Source organism: Manis javanica, chromosome 10 (genome assembly GCF_040802235.1).
Source record: "Manis javanica isolate MJ-LG chromosome 10, MJ_LKY, whole genome shotgun sequence".
Lineage (NCBI taxonomy): Eukaryota > Metazoa > Chordata > Mammalia > Pholidota > Manidae > Manis > Manis javanica.
Window position 1 is genome coordinate 84,802,469 of NC_133165.1, and position 21,160 is coordinate 84,823,628.

At 48.4% G+C, this 21,160-nt stretch overlaps 1 protein-coding gene and 1 pseudogene across 3 annotated transcripts; both read right to left on the bottom strand.

Moving 5' to 3' along the window:
* Nucleotides 1–96: 96 nt before the first annotated feature.
* On the bottom strand, nt 97–20,792 carry ESPL1 (extra spindle pole bodies like 1, separase). 3 transcript variants are annotated; one of them, XM_017673498.3, is made up of 31 exons: nt 19,027–20,789; nt 18,612–18,704; nt 17,396–18,454; nt 17,003–17,107; nt 16,716–16,836; nt 14,384–14,520; nt 13,177–13,370; nt 12,636–12,875; nt 12,268–12,412; nt 12,003–12,159; nt 11,680–11,819; nt 10,652–10,786; nt 9,717–9,836; nt 9,037–9,208; nt 8,527–8,655; nt 8,242–8,398; nt 7,635–7,744; nt 5,839–6,815; nt 5,053–5,389; nt 4,710–4,871; nt 4,120–4,333; nt 3,828–4,018; nt 3,172–3,299; nt 2,912–3,034; nt 2,291–2,446; nt 1,825–1,995; nt 1,596–1,700; nt 1,314–1,429; nt 1,055–1,138; nt 731–895; nt 97–464 (listed from the first exon to the last, which is right to left on the bottom strand). In XM_017673498.3, exons 2-31 carry the CDS (start codon nt 18,690–18,692, stop codon nt 263–265), a joined length of 6,333 nt encoding a protein of 2,110 aa, XP_017528987.3. In that variant the 5' UTR covers nt 18,693–18,704; nt 19,027–20,789; the 3' UTR covers nt 97–262. The 3 variants fall into 3 exon arrangements, with proteins under 3 accessions (XP_017528987.3, XP_017528997.3, XP_036863073.2); XM_017673508.3 differs by having other exon boundaries at nt 12,021–12,159; nt 19,027–20,788; XM_037007178.2 differs by lacking the exon at nt 1,055–1,138 and having other exon boundaries at nt 19,027–20,792.
* Nucleotides 14,527–15,451, bottom strand: LOC108405313 (large ribosomal subunit protein uL24 pseudogene; annotated as a pseudogene).
* Nucleotides 20,793–21,160: the final 368 nt, after the last annotated feature.

The window sequence follows — 21,160 nt, forward strand, 5'->3', positions numbered from 1 at the left end:
ATCTGTTTGTAGTACCGCATAGTGGGAATAGTAGGAGGTGGAGGGGGGGGCAGTAATCTTGTCTTCAAATGTTCTCAGAGAAATTACACAAAACAGTTTAAGTAGTGTATCTTTATTTTATATTAAGGTGAAATAAAAAGGAAATAGTCCATATAAAATACTGGGGAAAAGCTCTTAAAATATTTATCTTAAAGGTTAAATCTAAGTATGGGAGGTAGAACAGTCACATGGTTTCTGTCAGCAATAGGGCAGCTCCAAGGGGTCACCGCAGAGAGACAGGCAAGCCATAGGCTACAGGTGCAGCCCCAATAAGATACTTGAGTCGGGGAGCCTGGCGGGCCTGGTTGACATAGTAGAGAAGAGGGGCTCCTGGGCCTGCTCCGAGCCAGCCCTGCAGCAGAGCCTCTGTGTAGCGGTCAATATCACGGTCAGTCACATCCCATAGGTTTCCCAGAAACAGGGGGCTGGGAAAAGAGAAAGAATAAACACAACATAAGGACTCTAAAACAGAATACATAGGAAAACATGATTGGTGGTAGTGGTGGGTGAGTAGTGAGGACTGAGTCAATGAGGAGTCTCTTGGTCTATAGTTCTAGGAAGACAGAAGAAGACAAAGGGTTAAAGACCCAGGTGCACCAGGGAACTAGGACAAGAGGAAAGGTTGAGGGTGCAGACCTGGGAAAGAACCTGGGTTGGGGATCTAGGATGGGCCGTGCCCCTCAAGACTCACCAGCCAGCCATGATATACTTGAGCACGATGCCAGCCCCCTCCAGGTTTCCGTGCACAGCGAGGGCTGCACTGCTGCAGCCAAACAGCAAGGCTACTGCCCGGCAGCTCAGCCGTAGGACAGCCTGCCCATCCAGAAATCGGGCACCGGCCCCATGCCCGGCATAGCTAAGGCAGAGGGAGATGAGATGAGTCTGACCTAGCAGGAACCAGGCCTCTGAATCAGTGTTCTGAGTCAGCAGGGGGCTTTAAAGCCCCAAAACTAACTGTGGAGACAGACTCCTCTGGGACTGCCCCTTTCCACACTTTCCCACCCTAAGCACTCACATATATAAGTCATGCTCTGTTAAGGCCGCTTGCACCTGTGCCGGGCTTGGCACCTCCCCGACCACCCCTTTCCAGCCAGCTTCACTGCAGGGGAAAGGCAGGATTAAGAACAGGGGTCATGTGGCAAAGAGGGCAGAGGGAATACTAGGGAGAAGGTGGGCTGGAACATTAGATGCTGGAGAAGGACATGCTGCCCTTCTATGTTGTCTCAACCCTTCCCCACCCCCTTTCTGACCCTTATCCCTGAGTCATTTCTAACCTGTTAAAACGGGCTCGGAATTGCTCCTCTGTACTTGACAGGTTATTGTGAGGGTTCAGGACGTAGAAGGTACTGCGAGGATCCACCCCTTGGCTCAGCACTGATGAGGCCCCAGACTGAGGAGGAGACACTGGCGTTCAGGATCCTGGTCTGGCCAGAGGGCTCAAGCTCCATCAAACTCCAATTCCCTTTCCATAACTGATATATTCCTAAAACCCTCTCCTATCTTCTGAGGTCTCCCCTGTCACCAATCATCCTGAGACCCTTCTCCCCGAGCCCCACCTCTCTGATGATGGAGTAGCTGAGTAGGAAGCGGAAGGAGGGCAGCCGAGTGACAGGCAGTGCCCGGAGGCTGGGCATGCTCTCCCATGGCAGTTTCTGCAGGTCCTGGGCAAGAAGCATTCAGAGGTTAGTGTCCCTAGCAAGGTATACACAGGAGTCAGAAGGGGAATAGAGGTGAGGTGGTGCCCTGTGCCCACCAGACACGGCCCTCCCGTCCCTGGCTCCTTACCTTGTCTAGCACTAAGACAAGGTGCTTATTGCTTGGTACCGTCTGACCCTGTAGACGTCCTATTGCATCACTAAGGAGCTCCTGGGCTCTCTCTGGCCGGGTTGGGCACAGCCCATAGGCCAGGGCCTGAATATCCTGTGGGGTGAGGGTGCTGGCACCACTGAGCATGATCTGCAGGGCAACAGTGGTCAGTGAGTGCCAGAGCTCCCAACTCCACTCACAAGGGCAGATGGGAAAGAATTAAGTCTAGTTTCTTCACCTTCCCTGATTTCTTTCTTTTTTTTATTAAGGTATCGATATACAATTCATTGTATACAATATACACTGAAATACAATATACATGTGGTTACTACATTCCCCCCTGTTATCAAGTCCCCACCACATACCCCATTACAGTCACTGTCCATCAGTGTAGTAAGATGCTATAGAGTCACTACTTGTCCCCTTCCCTGATTTCTTAACTCACTTTCAGCAGAGTGGGATCAGGATATTTCCAGCCACATTCCTGCAGCAACTCTTGTAGCTGGGAGGCCTCCCGGGCAGGGCTGGAGTCCTCACTGGATGGCACCAACAGCCCCCTCCAGCAGCCCAATACATGCTTCTCTAGGGAAGTGATGAGAACCTGAAGGTGGAAGAATAGAACCTTCAGTCAGAGAGGAAGCTGTTTCTTTCTCCACAGGCACTGATATTTTGGAGTTGAGGAAACGGGTTTTCCAATGTGTGTATTTGTCTTAAATATCTGCCAGTCATAAAGGCAAGAAGCTAGAAACATTTTTCATTTGCTGAGACTCTGGGGAATACAGAGAAATCATTTATTACCTATCAATATGTTTTGATAAATATGAACACGTAGGCAATGAAAGCTGAAGCCAGGAAGCTCATATTTGGGCTTGAACCCTTTTTCTTATAATTATCTCTGAACATTCCATTGCCATAACCCCTTCAAGTTTTGGGCTCTTATTCAAAGTCCCTCCCAGGGGGACATCATTTTTTATTGAGGCCTACACTTCCAGCAAGGACTCAGGGTAACTCAGCACTGGCTCTTTCTAGGGCAGGCCTGAGTCCATGCCAGCTTGGGGACACACACCTCCATCCTACGGTCCAGTTCTAGCCTCCCTGTCCACCATTCACGCTTGTCAGTACAGCTGCTGTTCTCCTTCTGTTCCTTCTGGATGGCATCAAACTCTTTCAGGGCTGAACTCAAAGGAAACTGTGGATGAAGGGGTTGTGAGATATCTGCTTGTCCAAGTGATCACCTCTCTCCATCCCCCAGCCACAGAATATGAGCAGCAGCTTGACCGGAAGCCGACCCCAGCCCAACTTTGCTCCCTGGCCCAGGAAACCTACCTTATTCTGGGCAGTGGCGATCTGCACAGTGACTGGGTGATTGTCTTTTTCCAGGCGAGTCAGCAGGAGGGTGTTGTCTACAGTTCCAGGCTGGAGGGTAGCCAGAGCCAACACACACACAGTCACCCCTGAGACACAGAACATACCCAGAGTCATTTCAGCTCTTACAAGGAATTCCCTTCCGTCTTCTGCATTCATTCCCTATTCATCACTCAGTAAACACCAAGAAGTCTTTCCTGATAATTGGAGTTCAAGGTGCTCTCCCTCTTGTCCTAACAACTCTCTGGGGACAAATACTATGTCTTGTATACTTACTTGTTTCCCTCACAGAAACTAACAAAGGGCGCTGCACAGAGGGAGGCACTCAAATCATCTGTTAATGTGTTTCACGTTAGTGTAGGGAAACCCAGACACCTGAACTTACCCGTGAAAAAAGACACTGAATTTTCTGGTAATTCAAAGTTGAGGTTAAAAAAAAAAAAGACTTACAGATTTAGGTTATGTCTGGTAAATGACTAATCAATGAAAAAGTAGGACATCCTAGTCTGTAAGGATCATAAATCTAGGTGAACTAACTAATGCCTTAAACTCCTTCACCCAACGCCTTAGTGGGAAGATGCTCAAAAGGACAGGAGAGTGAGTTGAAGGCACCATACCACTGGGGATCAGAGCCAGGTGCTCTTGGAATCTCTCCTTCTCAGCCTGGAGGAAGTGGCCAGATCCCGAAGCCCTGAAGGAAAAGAGGCGCTGGATGCGGGCCAGAGGGACATCTCCCTGCCTCTCCTGGAGGCTTAGCTTCTTCAGCTGGTCTGTTACTTCGACTGATCCCCGGTGCTTCTGGGCTTTGCTGCAGGTAACACAAGTAGGGGTGAGTTCTCCCTACTTCAGAGTCTGAACCCTCTCTCCAGTCTACCGCAGCATGAGCCTTGGGGGATGGTGGGCACTCACCTGAGCTGTCTGTGGAGATGGGTGAGCAGCTGGTGACGACAGGTGATGGAGACAGACTCAGTGACAAGGCAGGCAGTGGCATAGGGATCCCGGTGGCCCAGGCACAAGGCCAACAAGCGGCAGAGGTGAGCGTAGAGCCCACTAGGAGGACAGTGACTGACCCCACGGAAAGCAACACTCAGCGAATCACAGATGGAATCCAGGGTAGAGAGACCTAGAGGAAGGTCAAGACCTTGCTGCAGATGAATCCTCTACTTCCTAGCTGATGGGAATTTTCCAAGGAGTCCCTATCTCATCTCCCACTTGGAAAATAGCAGCTACCACTTACAAGGACAATGTGCCAAGTGGGGTCCTACACAACTTACATGCATCAACTCATTTCGTCCTCCCCAAACCCCATTTTACAGGTAAGTTAATAGAACCTTAGAGAGGTTGAGGGACTTGCACACAGCTAGCAGAGAGAGTGCTGGGATTTAGACTCAACACCTGATCTAGGTGGGGGTCCAAAGCAAGACCTGTGGACAGACTAGAAAGGCACTGGGATCAAGAGTTCTGGAGGCATGCCCTCTCCCAGTGATCAGAATATTCACCAATGGCTACAGGGGTCGAGGGGAGTTGGTATCGAGGATCAAGAGCCTTGTCTCTCTCCTTGTCTGGGCCCAGGACGGGCAGTTCTTCTTTGCTGGAATCCCGTCTCAGTACCTCACATTCTCCTATGGCCGTGTCAGGCCCAGGAGCTGGTGCCTTCCCACCTGAGGAAAGAACATGATTTTCCTCCTCCTGCCATCTCCTTTGTTCTTCTTTCTAGGATCATTCCAGAGCCAGAAAAAGCTCTTTCTGTACTATCTTTGGCACTAGTCATTTCTTGTGCTTTGGCCCCAGGGTAATCCCCCAAAACATATATATCTCTATCTCCCACCCTTGCCAGCATACCTGAGGCTGATTCTTCCCCATCAGAGCCCCTGAGGATCTCAAAGCTCATTTCCAACTGGTTGTCAGTCAGTTCCTCCTCAGGGATGGTCCTCATGATCTCGGGGCCCAGCTCCTCACAATGTCCTGATGCCACCTTCTTGGCTCTCCGGGTTCTGCCACCAAGGCCAGGGTGCTTGGGGACACTACCTGGCGCAGCCGTTGTAACAGTCTTCAAGCTTGGGCCATTCCTAGCCCGGCCCCGGCCTTGGGAAGCAGTGCCTCGCCTCTTGAGCTCCTCTGCAAGCTGTGCCTCAACTGAGAAAGGGTCTTCCAAGTCACTGTCATCACTGAAGTTCATCTGGGATGGGTGAGAAGGGGAGGAAGGGCCATGGGGCCTTCAGGGACAACACATCATCCTCCCAGAAGGTGGCGCTGTGGGGGCACCACTGCACAGGCCTTTGGGGAAGATTAAAGAATTTAACCTCCCATACACACCCACCATAATCAATCAGGGACAGTAACTCTTGGGTGTGGAGAGGAGGGAAAGAGAGAAGATAAGGAGAAAGGATGAGAAGGAAGTAGGGAAAGGAACCATATGTAGCGTTATGGAAAGTGCCTTTTGTCTGAAACAAAGAGACTGGGAACTAGATCTTGCTGTCAAAGATGTAGGGATCCTGCAGATGCCAGAAGAGCTGAAGGTCTCATCAGGCCCTGGGAAGCTATTCCAGAGACACCTGCTCTGCAGAACTCTTCTCCAGGACCACCCCCACCCGACACCCACACCACCTAGCCACAGTCCCACCTCACCTTGAGGCGTGTCTGGACCCTCTGTTGTACTTTGGGGGCCTTGGGAACCTCTGGCTTGCTCTTTGTGCAGAAGACTTCTTCAAACACAGTGAAAGGGACACGAGGCCCAGCCTGCCTGACCTGACCTGTGGGTTTAGGTGTACAGGGTGGTCCTCCACCTTCCAGAGTATTATGGAGGGGAAGGGTGGTGGAGACTGCCTGCTGGCGCCCCCGTCCAGAATGCTTTTGGCTCCAAGGCTTAGAGGGCCCTGAGCCTGGCGGGGTCTTTATTGATGGCGGCTGCCAGCCCCAGGAGCTTGCGAAGAGTTCAGTAGTGCAGCAGCTGAAGCCAGCCAGCTTTTCAAGAGCCCAAATCAAGAGTAGGCTAGCTCGCCAGGGCTCCAGGTGGGGTATCCGAGCAGCCACAAACTTTAGACCTGACTCCAGGACCTTCCCCAGGCTCTTGTTCGATGGCTGGCTCAACCCCTCCAGTGCCAGCTGTGTGTATGCCTGAGCCATGATCTCATCCAAGAGGCTTGGGACAGGGGAAGGGGGTGCTTTGTGATTCAGGGAAGCTTGTAGAGCTTGAGTAAGGCGCTCGGTGGCTGCAAGGCAACCCTTCAGCACGACCTGCAGCATATTGAGACCCTGGGCCTCACGGCCCATGGTCAGCCTCAACTCTGCTGTGACCAGTGTCCAGCGCAGACAGACTGCCGAGAGGACAGGGCTGGCACAGAGTGAGCAATCACATGTGGGCAAATGGGTCAGGAAGCCAGGGCTGGGTGGGGGCTTCACTTTCAGGACTGGGGAGGAGTTAGTAGAAGGTGCTATGGGGCCAGGTTCCTTGGCCACAGTAGCGACCAGCTCCAGAGAAGGGCCTCTTAGGAAGGGCTCCTCCTCTGGGAGCTCTGGAGGTCGGGGAACCTGGGCCAGATGCTTCCCCTTCTGCAGGTGGACCTTCTTCACGGAGTCCAGGTGCTGGGCTAGTCCACCAAACTCTGGGGAGAGTGGAACAAGAATTATAAAACTGGGAGAAAATGATACCAAGTGCCTCCCAAACTACCCCAGGGTCCAACTCCCTAATATGTGTCTGACTACTTACTAGTGACTCATATGTATTACTGTATAAACATACTAAATATTAGTATGGCTTATTATTTTTTGATAAAATCTCTAAAGTCTTCTTCCCATTCCATAATGGACTCATAGAGCCCACAAAACCCCCATCTGCATCTGAGAAAGCTGCATGGTCCAGGAAAAGGGGCTGGCAGCAGGGGACCCGAGTGTTAATCCTGGCTCCTGTCCCTGACAAGCCCTATGATCCTGGCCAAACACACTGAATTTCTCAACTTTCTCATTTTACAAATGAAAAAAAAAAATCTATGTCCCCACCTGATTTTTCAGGGGTTTGTCAAATGAAGTACTAGAGGTGTTAGTGGTTGATAAGAAAAAATGTACATAAACATACTATTTTATTATTAGCTTAAACCCTCCCAAGGACACTACATTTGTGCTGTCCAATACAGTAGCTACTAGCCATATGTAGCTATTGAGCACTTGAAAGGTGGTGAGTGACTGAGGGACTGAAATTTAAATTGTATTAGACAGTGCTGAAAACTAGAACCAGGTAGCACTGGTCCTGCACAAGCTGCCTGGAAGAGGGACACCAGTGGTCTGGCTGAAGTATAGGGAGTTTTGCCCTGAGATCAGAGGCTAGTCTCTGATTTAGACGGGAACCAAAGTTTTACATACAAAGATGTTCGGTAGTGTATGTGTCACCCTCACCGCTGCCTACGGGTGTGAGTGTGGCGGCTCACCTGTGCAAGATTCAAGCAAGAACAAAACCTGCTGCAGGTCCGACTGACAGAGGTCAACGTCATTACGGGCCAGCTCCAGCTCCCCCTTCAGCACCAGGAACAGGGCACACCTTGTGGGAGAGGTGTGGCAACTGGTTAGTGGAGTCCTTTGTTTTCTTGGAGAGTCTGTCTTTTTTGCCCCTTTCCCTGGCAAAGCCATCAGTCAGTCTTCCCTGCATCCAAAAGGCCTGTACTTCCTAAGGCTCTCTGAGGAATACCTTCTACACTTCTCTCTCATCCTTGTGCATGAGGACAGAATTTCCCAAACTACATTCCTCAAAAAAGGATCCTGTGGGCAAAGAGATTTACGGAAACACTGCACACTAGATCTTGCCTTTGGAGATGTACAATGCATGTTAGTATATTGAAGGACATGAGGATTCCTATAGGAAAAAAACATTTGACTTGTTTAACTCAGCATTTCCCACTTATTTGGCCATGGAAGTGCATTCTTCCACCAGCCCCTCTAAACATGACATGTTAATCCGTGAACAGTTTGGGAACCCATGGTCAGGAGGCGCAGGCACTTAGGTTCTGGAATCAATATCCTCTGAGGCCCTGTGCTCACTGGCGTGGCATCTGTAGCTTTGTCGTAAGTTTCAGGGCCTCCAAGCAAAAGGCCTTGGCTTCATTCACACTACCCAGGCGGCCCAGGTGAGAGACAAGTTTCTCCGAGCAACTCAGGACCTCTGCAAGAACCTGCCATTTTTGCACCAGATTTTCACCTGTAGCACAGAAGAGAGAGATAAGACCATCATCGCTCAGTCATAGCCTGGATCTTTGGGAGACAAAAGCACCAGCCCCACCATCTAGCCTATCCATTTCTAGAAGGCCTTACTGTTTTCAGACTCACCATAGTCCAGAAACGGAGTCTCCACAGCTGCTTTTTGAACTGAGAGCATGTCACTGCCCATGAGCAGGAGGAGGATGCTTCGGAGGAGCTTATGGGAGTCGATGAGTGCTATCTCAGGAGTCTGCCAGCCTGTGTGAGGGGGCGAGAAGGGGGATGATGTGGCCCTAACTTCCACCACCTTCAGCTACTTTGATAGCAAACCCAAAGCATGCTGCCATTCTTCTCCTTCTGTACATCAGGCGGACAAGAATTAATCACAGAACTCTTTTCTTCTGAGACCACACAGGGTCTCAGAATACTTGTCATTATAGTATTGAAGCCAGTCACTAGCAATCAGTTAGAGTCAATAGGCAAACTTACACTCATTTGCTATCCCATGCCTACTCTGGGTAGCTTCTAGGTAGGCCAGTCCACATGGTTGGACAGCAGGGGGGATTAGGGCAGAGAAGAGCTGATAACAGACAAACTACACACATGGATCCAAAAGGGCCATCCACCCTGTTCTTTCACCTTGGGCACAGATCTGCTCCCCCAGGGAGGCTGAGAGGCTGTCTGATGAGAGGCTAAGGTAGACTGCCACCAGTTGCAGGGCCTGGACACGCAGCAAGTACCAGGCCTTGGATGATCTCTGGAGGGCAGGGTCCCGAAGCACAGACAGCAACAGAGAAGCACCCTCAGTCACCTGGGAGCAGGAGGGGGCCAGAAGAGAGCAGTGAGCCGTCAGATCAGGCATTCAGAGCTACAGCTGCCCCTGGGGATCATCTGGCCCAATTTTTTACTTTTAAGAATGTTAACAGCTGTAGAAAAAACTAGAGCCTGAGAGGGCTCAAGACTCCAAGTCACACAGCTAGTTTGTGAGAAAACCCAGGTCTTTCGGATCCCACTAGACTTCCAATTTGGGGCTCCAATGCCTTCCCAGGATCACTATCACCCCAGTTTCTAGTCATAGGACAGACTTTCCCCCTTGCCCTTGGAGAAACTGACAAAGAATAAAAAGGATAGTATCTCTACTAGAGGAGTTCTGGTGAACATTTCACTGAGGGGGCAAGGCTAGGAAATGGTACTGTTTCTCAGGATCAGGTATGTTCTTCCTAGCTCCAGGGAAATCTCAGAAGCCAGACAAATACCCAGAAAATCCTAAAATCCTTCCAATACCCAGGACCTTTGGGGATTAAGAAAGCAAAAAATACCTGCTGGTGAGCATAACAGAGTTGACTTTGAAGAAGGTCACACGTGAGGGAAAGGAGCAGGTATGAGTCAGTGGTGTGATCCAGAAGCTTCAGACTTGACTTTGCCTCTTCCAGGTGTAACTAAGGAAGTGATTGGGGTGTATGAGTGTGTTGGTGAGGAGAGCAGCCAGACACTTCAAATTAAAACATGTGCATGCAAAATGCTGGACATGTCCAAATATTAAATTATTTCAAATATTATAATCTACATAGGAGTTGTTCACTCTTTCACTAAAATGTTCATTTAGTACCTTCCTGTTAACTGCTAGGCTAGAAAGACAAAGCTGAGTAAAGAGTAGTCAGGACCTTCCACCAATAGCTAGCAATGCAGTGGAGGTACAAGCATACCTATTTAATCATGACACAATGCCATTAGTGGTATGGGGACCTAGGAATGTGGTTGATTCTACAGCATCTTACTACGCTGACGGACAGTGACTGTAATGCGGATTGTAGGGGGGGACTTGGTGAAGGGGGAAGCCTAGTAAACATAATGTTCTGCATGTAATTGTAGATTAATGATAACAAAATAAAATAAAAAAACAAAATGGAAAAGAGAGAAGCTGGAGGCAGGGAGACCAGCTAAGAGACATCATTAACAGTCATAAGTGAGCGAAGAGACATCAAGTAGGGTAACAGAAATGGCTGGGAAATAGGAGATTAGTGGTATACTCCTGGTGCAGATTCTTTAAGACTTAATGGACAACTGGTTTTGTAATGAGGAGAAAGATGACTATTCTTCCCACAGCTCCCAACCACTGCACACTTCATGAATCTCCAGAAGAATGTGGTGGTAGAAGGCAGAGAAGCTGCCCTTTTGACATCCTATCTTCTCAGAGGGTCAGGAAAGACATGTTCCCCCTGTGGCCCCCAGACTAGACTGACTGGGTACTCACCTGAGCATAGCTGGGACAGCCCAGTGCCAGGAGCAGCTGGGTGGCATGGCACGAGGAGCCAGCTGCCTTCACATGGTCTTCCAGTCTCTGGGAGACAATCCGTACAAGCAGGAGGACCTCCAGAGCCTGCAGGGGCTGGTCGGCCAGGAGCAACACATTTATCCACTTCCTGCCCAAACCTCCATTTCTACCCTCCACATCTCAGCCCTCTGGGATCTTAGTCTGACCTCAGGGCCTGAACAGAATGTGGCTACAGAGAGAGAAACCATCAGCCAACTTCAGGAAGCCTGAGATGAGAGCAGTGAGGGAGTCTGCAAACCATCGTACCCACTTTTGTTTTAAAGCCTGATGCCAGTCATCCTCAATAGCCAGGTTTTACTGAGTGCCAGGTACTGTACCAAGAGGTTTACATGCATCAACTCATTTAATTTTAACATCAACTCTAATGCCAATTTTATAGATGAAGAAACTAAGACTCATATAGGTTAAGTCACTTGTCTAAGTTCAAATAACAGGTATGTGATAGAGCCAAGACTCAAATCAGGGCAGCTTCCCAGGCTCCTTGTGCTGGAAATATGGCCTAAATGCCCATGGTAACAAACAGCCTTTATGTGCAATGTTTTTTTTTTGGGGATTCCAAATGTGAGGTTCAGGGAAGAGTTTCAGGAAGTCTGTGAAACCTCCTGACAGTGCATGTAAAATATAAAATTGTATCTATAGGCATGTATGTATTTCTGAGTATACAGGCCTCAAGTTATCTAATAATTAATAATTATAGCTAACGCTTGACTATTCTGTTTATCACATTTTCCATGCCTATCTCATTGGATGCCAACAATGCTATGAGGTAGTATTACTATTGTCCCCATTTTAGAGATAAGGAAACTTGGGCTTAGAAGGTTAAGTAACTTGCCAAAGGCCATGTTCTAATAGAGCCCACACTGGGTTTGGGGCTTCTCAGTAGATGTACAGGCCAAAGAAGGTGAAAGAGCTAGATTTCTGGTCTACATCTATACCTGCCCCATTACCTTTGCCACCAGCTGATAGAGGGCGGCTAGGATCTGCAGTGAGGCTGCAGTCTGCTGGAGACACCGCAGAGTGGGGGCCTGCCCCTTTGTAAGCACCTCCTTCCACAGGGCTAGGGCTTTGTCCAAGCATTTGGACTGAGCTGTAAGTCAGAAGAAAGAGACCAGCCATGCTCTCAGCATGGGCCATCTGGGGAGAATGCGGCCTTCTCCATAACACCCCCACCCTTTGTGCCCACCTCTCACCCACAGGGCCAGCCTCTCCCACATCTGGGGTCCCCGTTCTGCACTTAGAAAACCACGAAGGAGACCCTCTCCCACCACACCATGTTTACAGTCTTCACCAGCATCTGCAGCCAGGTTGAAGGCAATGTTACTGTATAGGAAACGATCTTCCTGGAGTTTATCTTCATAGTTCAGGTCATTGACTTCAAATTCCTCCAAGTTAGTAGGGGCCTGGGCTCTCCGATCCCGCTCGATACCCTGGATGGGGAGATCAGGGTGAAAAAGAGGGTGGTACCAGCTTACATGGGCCCAGGGAAAACAACCCCTGTACCCAGTTCTGCTTAGCCCCACAGCAGCCACATTTACTTCCTGCATTTTGGCCTCCAGGGTACAGATGTAGAGCCACAGCAGGGCTTGTGCTTTATCATCCAGAAGCTGATCCTCAGCCTGGGCCTCAGGCCTCACAGACTCCAGGAGCTGTAGGGCTTCCTGGATAGCATCCAAGGCAGAGCTGTGAGGAGAAGATGCACTTAAGCTGGGCTACAATGAGTACTTGCCACAGTGTTGAGGGAAGGGACTTCTGTAGGGACAGATGGCCACACCGTTTGCATGAGCTCCCATGGCTACAAACTGAAGGAGGAGCTCAGGAACATGGAGAGGGTAACAGGCTCCGAAAAGGGTAAGAGGATGTGGGGCAAGAGGCAAGAGTGACCTCTCCAACTATTTGTCCTCACCAGTCAGTCTGCTGGACAAAGTCATGGTAGCAGAGCACCTGAGCCAGTTCCACCAGGTGGGTGGCTCGAGCCCAGGCTCCCGTCGGTGTCTCCTCGGGGCTTAGCTCCAGCAGGTCACAGATGACGTTGAACCGCTCCTGCCCTGTGTCAGCCCGTACCGCCTTGTAAGCCTGCAGCTCCTCCCTCAGCAGGAGGGCCAGGGTCTCTGGGTCCCAGCCGCTCAGGCTGTCTCGCAGAGTCCTGAGAGGAGGCAGATTTAGCACTGGCCGGAAGCCCATGCCTCTGCCCTGTCCCGAGTCCCAGCTTTGGCTTGCTGAGAGCTCAGTAAGTTTCCGGTCATGAAAGCAAGGACACTGCCTGTTGCCGCTGTTCCCCCAGGACCTAGCAGACACAGTGGCTGACACTTAGTAGGCACTTGATGAATAATGACAAATGGAAGAATCAGTGCCTTTTTCAGACATAAGGATGGACATGATCATGAATTCAAAAAGCCAGCCCTAGTCACAGGGTAAACATGGTTGTCCCCTTCTAACCAACTCGCCTCAGCTGTAGCTCCTTGTCTCCAGCTCTGGCTGCATCCATCTTGACTCGGACCCAGAAGGTGACTGGCTCAGTCATGTGTTCAGGGCTGCAGGGCTGCAGGGCTGCCAGCCACAAAGTGACCATCTTGCAGCCCTGGGCCTGTTCACCCAGTTTCTTCAAACTCTCTACATGCAGCCGGAAGCATCTGTGCAACTGATCAGAAAAAGAGAAGAGGGCAAACTGGAGAGAGGAACCAATGAGTCTGTAGGGTGGGAGTGTCCTGCTTGCACAAGTATATGCACCTCCTGCCCTCACCTCCCACCCCCAAGGCAGAAGATAGCTAAGAACCAAATGCCCCGAGGGCTCTCAGCCTGAGGCTTCAGTCCCACACCCATACACATTCATGGCCCATACCCATAAAAACCTGCTCCTCTTCCTGTAATCTCCTCTCCCCAAATCGAGGCCAGTTCCTGAGTCAGAAGCAAGGCCAACCTTGACTGCCTCCTCTCTCTCCTTCCAGCCAGCCACCTGCCAGGCTAACACATGGCTTCTTGCACCCATTCACTTCTTTCCATCCTTCAGGGATCTGCTTCAGTTCAAACACCCACCCCTTCCTGCCTAGGCTGGAGCAGGAATGGAGTATTGTCCTTGCACTTCATTCATCTGACACAGTGATGCCAGAGAAACACAAGGCGCCACTCTGATATCCTGCCTCCACTTAAATCCTTTAGAGGTTCAGCAACCTCTCTCAAGATGAAACCCAAGGCCCTCTGTGACCCATTCTGCCTGCCAATCCAGCCAACCCATCACATCACTTCAAGGGTATTCTTGTTTTAAGATGGAGGTTCTCACTCTGGTTGCCCAAAGGACCACCTAGAGGAGCTTTAAAAATATGCAGACGCCCAGGCTCCAGTAACAGAGGTTCTGTCTTATGTGATGAGCCTGGAACAGGCATTAGAATTTTTTTTTAAGTTCCATCGGGGATTCTAATGTGCAGCCAGGTTGAGAACCACTGGCTTGGGACAGGCTAAATATAAAAAGTGAGTCAATAAAAAAAATTAAGTAAATAATAGTACAGGTAAGGTCTGGGAAACACTGCCCTAGGTACTGGTGCCAACATGTAGCTCCTAATATCCTACACTCTGAGGCAGAGTTCTGGTGAGGCCCTTTCATGCTACTCAAGCCCTTTCCTCCCGCCCAACATACATCCCTTCCTGCCCTCATACCTTCTCAGAAGGCACTTCAGGGTAGGTATGTGACTTCACCAAGCCAAGGTGCTGACAGACAGGCTCGGAGATGGCACAGGCCTCAGCAAAAAGCTTGTGACTATAGAAGCTGTAGGCCAAGTTACTGGTGTAAGAGGCTGCAGGGGAGAGAAAGGACAATTGACTCCAGAACGGTTCCCACTGCTCTCTCCTGTTGGTGGTCAGCTCAGTAGCTTCCAGATCAGACAGAAACCCCTATCACTAGGGAATGAGATGGGCAGCTGTCCTCTTTCTGCTCCAAGTCAGCCCATACCTTCCATTTTGATAAGGCAAATCCATACCAGTCAGCCCCTCTTCACTTATTTTCTCATTTTAAGTTTTTATTGAAAGCTGCATATACGAGTACTTTGTTCCTGCATCTTCTCAATTGCTTCTTCTTTATATTTGCTTTTTTCCTTTCCTACTTGTCGAGATTTGGCTTTAAGTTCAAGGATGTTTTTGCAGTCTTTGTCCAGTTTTAGTCTAGTGCTGGGGAGAATGTCCACATGGGCAGTTGTGCCATTTGCCTTCTCCTGCTATACTTATTCAATGTAGATGACATATTTCTTCCTATAAATCTGGACTACTGAGCCAATTTCCTGACCTTTGTAGTATCCTCACACAACCTGAACTTCGTCATCCATTCAAACGGGCATGGATCGAACACTGTACTTCTGTCTCAGCTCTTTGGAAAGAGGGGAAGACATATCTTCCTGAGAATGTGGGAAGGTGCACTGAAATGCCTTTTACGGTTCTTGCTCCAGTCAAAAGTCACAAAGGGATGGAATTTCAGACATGGCTGCAAAAGGTCCTCTGCACTTGTTTTATAAAAGCCAGAGTCCTCTTTCCCACACAGGGCCAATCTCTCCTTACATGCCAATCTGTCAACTTGCTCCAAAGGCCAGCATTTTAGAGAAACATTCTCCTATCCTGGGGCCTTGGCACTGGCTGTTTCCTCTGCTAGAGATGTCCTTTCACAGGGGTCTACATGGCCAACTCCCTCACAACCCTCAGGTTTTGCTCATGTCACCTTATACCTACCCTGACCATTTTACTTACATGGTTACTTGCTTCACTTACCCACCCTAAACTCTTAGTTCCCTGATCCTGCTCCACTTTTCCTTTCTCCCTATATTTCTTACCACTTTCTAACATGTCAATAAGTCAATTATTCTATTTTTATTGCCCTTCTCCCCCAACCATAACATGGCTCCATGAGGGCAGTGATCTTTGTTTACTGACTTATCCACTCAGGACAGTGCCCAGAACATAGTAGGTACTCAACAAATATTTGTTGAATGAATATAATTTTCCTGAACTCTAGCTTATGTAGCTTCTTGGCTATCAGTGTAGATGGCTGGGACAAAATAAAGTCAGTCTTCAATGGGAAGACTGTGGGAGAATTTTATACTAACTTCTTCGACTTCTGATGATATTCTCATCCCTATGGCTAGGTTCAACCACTGAAAATAGGAGAATGACAAATTCTCCAAAACCTTCCAATGACTGAACACATTAGATTTATATGATTTAAATTAAAGGGCCATTCTTTTTGTAAAATGATGGGGAAATTTGTTATGGAATACCAAAAAAAAAAAAGGCAAAGTCAATCTATGCTGTTAGGACAGTGGTTGTTGCTAGAAGGTTGTGACTAGAGAGGGCAGAAGGAGGGGTTTTCTGACATCCAAGTCATGCTGTACTTGACCTAGATGTTGGTTATGAAGTACATTCACTTTGTAAAAATCTATCAAACTCTTGATCTTAGTACTTTTCTGTAAATATATTTCAATAAAGAGGGTAGGGATAAGAATATATACATGATGGTTTATATATACATAGTATATCTCTAGAAGGATACCTAAGAATTGATCATATTAGTTGCCTCTGCAAGGGGGACTTGGTGACTAGGAATAGGAGTGGGAGAGTTTCAGTGTATGCCCCTTTGTGCAATTTGAATTTTGAGCCATGTAAATGTTTTTTTAAAATTTAAGTTATAAATGTTCTTTAAATTATATAGGTCATAAAGTTGTATATCAAACAACACATGTACAAATGTTTTCATGAAACAAATATCAACTCAGATTTCAAAGTCAATGAGAAAAAATTTGTGTCTGCTACAAGCTGCTTCATCACTTCTCTACCTCTTTTAAGTATAGTGTAACTGTCACTTAGAAACAACTTCTTCACTGTCTCCTTAAACCATAAGGAGACCCTACCATGGTCAGAACTAACCAGTAAGTGCCACTTGCCTGCCTAAAGAGTGATGACCCTCCAGAGAACTAAGAACCTTGCATCTGGGCCCTAGGGCACTAACCAGTTATCCCCAGATACTCCGTCAGCGTTTGGTCTGACAAGCCCTGTAAGGCCTCCAGCATCCACACCACAGTAGATTTGCAACTCTCTACTAGCTGGGCGAGGTCAGTCAAATCAGCTACCTGAAGGGACAAGAAGGATTTAAGAGTAGGAGGAGACAAAATGGGTCCAAGGTGACGTCCACCCCAACCCCAAGCCTAAAGCCAAAGCAACCCCAAAGGTCTACTGAGGGTACCGAGCTACCACAGACCCCAGCACCTGTCCAGGTGTTTGATTCCCAGACAGTACCTGACAGCCTTGGGCAAAGTCATAAACCACCACAGTGTAGAGGTGAAGTCCCTGGAAGTACATCTGAACCAAAGACTGCTGCTGCTTGGAGGAGTCCCTGCAGACCTGAGGAGGGAAGTGGATGGTTGGTTTGAGGGGCAGAGAGAATGTGTGAACTCCAGGCTGAAAACTGGCCCAGAGTCCTGGAGAGCTGGCACATCCCAGGGAGGAGGAAGAACATTAGAATGGGCTACTGTCCTCTCAGAATAGATTAGGCTGCTTGCTGGCTGGCCAAAGTCCAGAGAACAATTTACCATGAAGGGAGCCAGGGCTTCCAGATCTTACCAAAGACCCTAGCCTGATAGTGAATCCATAGAACCAGATTCCCACCCTACCTCTAGGTCCTTAACTCACACCATCCTGCAGCTGCCGGATGAGGGAGCAGTATCCGCCAAGAAAAGCAAAGAGGCCCAGAATAGCATCAGGTCCATAGCGCTTCTTCGTGCCTCGCTCTAGGCCTGAGAAGAAGAACTGGCAGCTGTCACACAATGCCCGCAGTGGGGGTGACAGTGCCTCCATGTTGTTCTTGAGGAGAGCTGATGCCTTGATCAGAATTTTGGCCACTGCCTGGGGTCTTCCCTCTCTGACCTGCAGCAGTTCAACTCCCAGTTGGCATAGCTGGAGGCTGGGGGCCAGACTGGTGTTCCTTAAGTAATTGTGGACTTTCTCAACTGCCCTGGTGGCTTTGGCATGGTGGTGGCTCCAGCAGAGGCGACGGCAGTATTCCAGGGTAAGCTCCAAGAGACAGAGGGCCCTCTGGGGAGAAAGAGGACCAGGAGAGCCCTCTCTTTCACCCACCAAGACTCTGATAACATGCCTGGAGAGCAGGTCATCTAGGAAATCTGCATCTGCTTCATTAAGACCATGCCCAGTGGCATCAAATAGATGATGGGCAGCTACCACTCGACAGGCTGTTGGAGAAGCAAAGTGGGGAACTTCATAAGGGGTACTTTCATCCTCCAAGAGTACTAGAAAGCTCAAGGCCTGCAGCCTAGCTGACAAGGCAGCTCGCCGCTCCACCAGGGCTTCTGCTCCCTTCCAAAGCAGAGAAAAGCTGCCCTGAGCCACAGCCTCATAGTCCTGAGGAGCAGCTTGGTGAGAGCACTGCACCAAACAGGCATGAAGGGGCTTAGCCAGTCGGAGTGCGGCCTCTGGGATTCCCTGTGCAGCAACATTACGCAGAAAGATAAACAGAATTCGTTCCAGGTAGAGGTGTGGGCGCTGGGGGGTGGACACCAAGTAGCCATTGCAGGCCAGCTCTGCCAGCTCCAGTAGACTCCCCAGGTGTCTAGGGCAGGCCAACTTGGCTGTCAGCTGCTGGTTGCAAGCCCTCAGTATGGCATCACAAGCTTGTCTCCTCTCAGCATAGAATCGGCAGCTGGAAGAACCAGGTGGAATCTTGGACAGGAACTCCTAGAGAAGAAGATGTGAATGGGGCTACCAAAGAAGGGAAAGAAATGAGGTTGCTCAGGAGAGGATCTTCTACTAATCTGCCTTTTCAAGTAAGGCAAAAAACAAAACAGCTCAGCTTGGAAAGCCATGTATATTCAGAGCCAGACAGCACCCCTACCTTCAAGTCAGCTAGCAACTCTTTAGTCTCCTTCAGGCTGCTTAGCAGAGCCCCAAAGTTGACTCCTTTGAAGCTTCTCATGGCACCAGAGGGCTAGGGAAAAGGAGGCGCATTGGAGAAAGAGATTTGTAATGGAGCTAAATGGAGGGCGCGAGAACGGCTCGAAGACCGCGAAAGGGGCAAATAATCCCATCAGAAATCTTAATTGGAATAAAGTCTATGCCAAGACGCCGGGCTCCTGTTGAAAACCGAAGCTTCCGTTTTTCCTACCTCCTGGCTCACCCCCGGCCACACCACCCATTCTAGTACACCAACGCCCCACGCCGGAGGCCTCCACAGAGCTCTTCAGCGCTCATGGGGACGTCCCAAGGTCTCCCGACCCTCCCTCACAGTCGTAGCTGGGGACTTCACTCACCTTGGCGCGTACACAAGCTCACTAGTCCGTCCGGGCCTAACTTCCCCAAAGGTTGCCGTCCTTCCCAGGTCTAGGACTTAAAGCCGCCAAAGTTCTCCGCAAGGATCCAAAACGTAACCTTCGTTTTCCGCGCCAGCCCCTCCTTTCAAATATCTCCGGAGCCCAATCAGCGAGAGCTGCGTAACGCCAGAGGGCCGCGTGGCGCGCTGGGAGTTGTATTTCACCCGCCGCGCTGCGTCATCACGTGACGCTGGCACAGCGGCGTAGTGAGACTTGGGGCGTAAAGGCCTCTTGGGGGCGCGGGTTTCTCCACTTCTTCCAGTCACGGTCGAGTATCCAGGTTCTCCGTTGTTTTGTCACTATCGGGAAGGCCAGCTCTTGCCTCCTCCCTTTTATCTTAAGAGCTCAGAAAGAGTTTAAATTTCAAGAGAAATAGGCTAGACAAAAATAATTTACTTGGGAACTCGCGCTGTTTGGATTACTAGGAAGAAAGGGTGTAGTCTTTCATGGAATTCGTTAAAAATATTTTTTTCTGGGGGCACTGAGTACCGTGGCGACTTCCAGTTCTGCCTTCCTGCCTTGCTCCTTCCATCAGCTGGGTTATATGAGGAAGACAGAGGATCTAGGACTTCTTGACGGAGAGTGGGGATAGGGGGTGAGGTTGTGAGTAATTGGAAGAACTAGGAAAACTCATTGACTGAGATGTTTCACAGTTTAATAGCTTATGTTTGGTAAGTACCAACTACTTCCCTGATCATACAGATTCAGTTGGCTCTGCTGCTTTTTCCTTCCTCTGCCAAAGCATTCAATTTGAAACTCCGGTCCTCCAGTTAGCTTTTTCCCGATTAACTCTGTTGGGTAACTCATCCTTCTCTATCATTGTCTTTCTTTGTCACTATCAATCTCCTTTAGAGCTGCGACTCTAGCAGTGAAGACTATTTAAAAACAAATAAGCAAACAAACCAGGAACAATGACATCTCCAAAAAATCTCAGCATTGAGAATGGTAATAGTAATGTAGGTGTTAAATGTGTATTATAGACATTGTATACACCTCTCTTCTGGGGTAAGGGACCCGACAGAGAGGAGGCATTTATAAATGGTAAATGAATACATCAGTTCTCACTGTTAATTTCCTCTTGCTTATTCCCTGGTAATCAGCACTCATTTACGTGTTGTGTAGCAAGTGTAGGACTTTTTTCGTATATATTTATTTTATCTACTTGATTCTAATCCTAAAGGGTAGATAAATTATCCTTTTTAGTCCTCTTCTACTTCTTACAAGAAGGAAGTTATGTAAGTATCAGGGATCAATAAATGCTAAGAACTTGAGTCACATAATTCAGTCCCTCATCTGAATCCCAAGTTTATAAAGAGACAGCATGGGATGGTGAAAAGAACTGAGTCTGGACAGAGGGGCCAGATTCTAATGCCAGCTCAATTTATTATTAATCTGTGAAATGGGGGTGGTAACATCAAGCCTCACTACTTCTCAGCCTTAAATAGGATAGCCTTGAAATGCTTTGCAAAGGCCCTAACAATGCTTTGCAGCCGTTAACATATAAAGATGTCAGAGATACGTGAATGATTGTTACAGCCTTCCTGTGGATTTTAATTGTTTTAAAGAGAGAAAAACAAGATAAGCTGTTATGTAAAAAATAAGTTGCAGAATAGCATGGATAGTATGATTCAATTTTTGTTAAAAAAACAAATATTAAATCTGTGGACTAGACTCCAAATATTTAAGAGTGATATGAAGAGCAGGATTAACAGAGCCTGCCACTTTTTACATTTTATATCTCTATATGTATATATGTATGTATATTTATATTTATCAATATAAATATATGCATTTTAATGTAACCTATAAACATTTACATTTACTTATGTATGTCAGGTATGTACTGTATTTCTGTATTTGCATTTGACTATTTTACAATAAGCCCTTGTAACTTCATTGTCAAAATAAAAAGCAAATATGAAGTACTTTTATAACATTAAATCTGATTCCAAGCATGACAAACTTGTTTGTTTTATAATTATACTCTGTGATTCTATGGGCAAGTAGTGACAAAAAATAATAAAAGGGACAGAGAGAACCACAGGACTTGGTTAGGGGAAGAGAAATGGGGAGT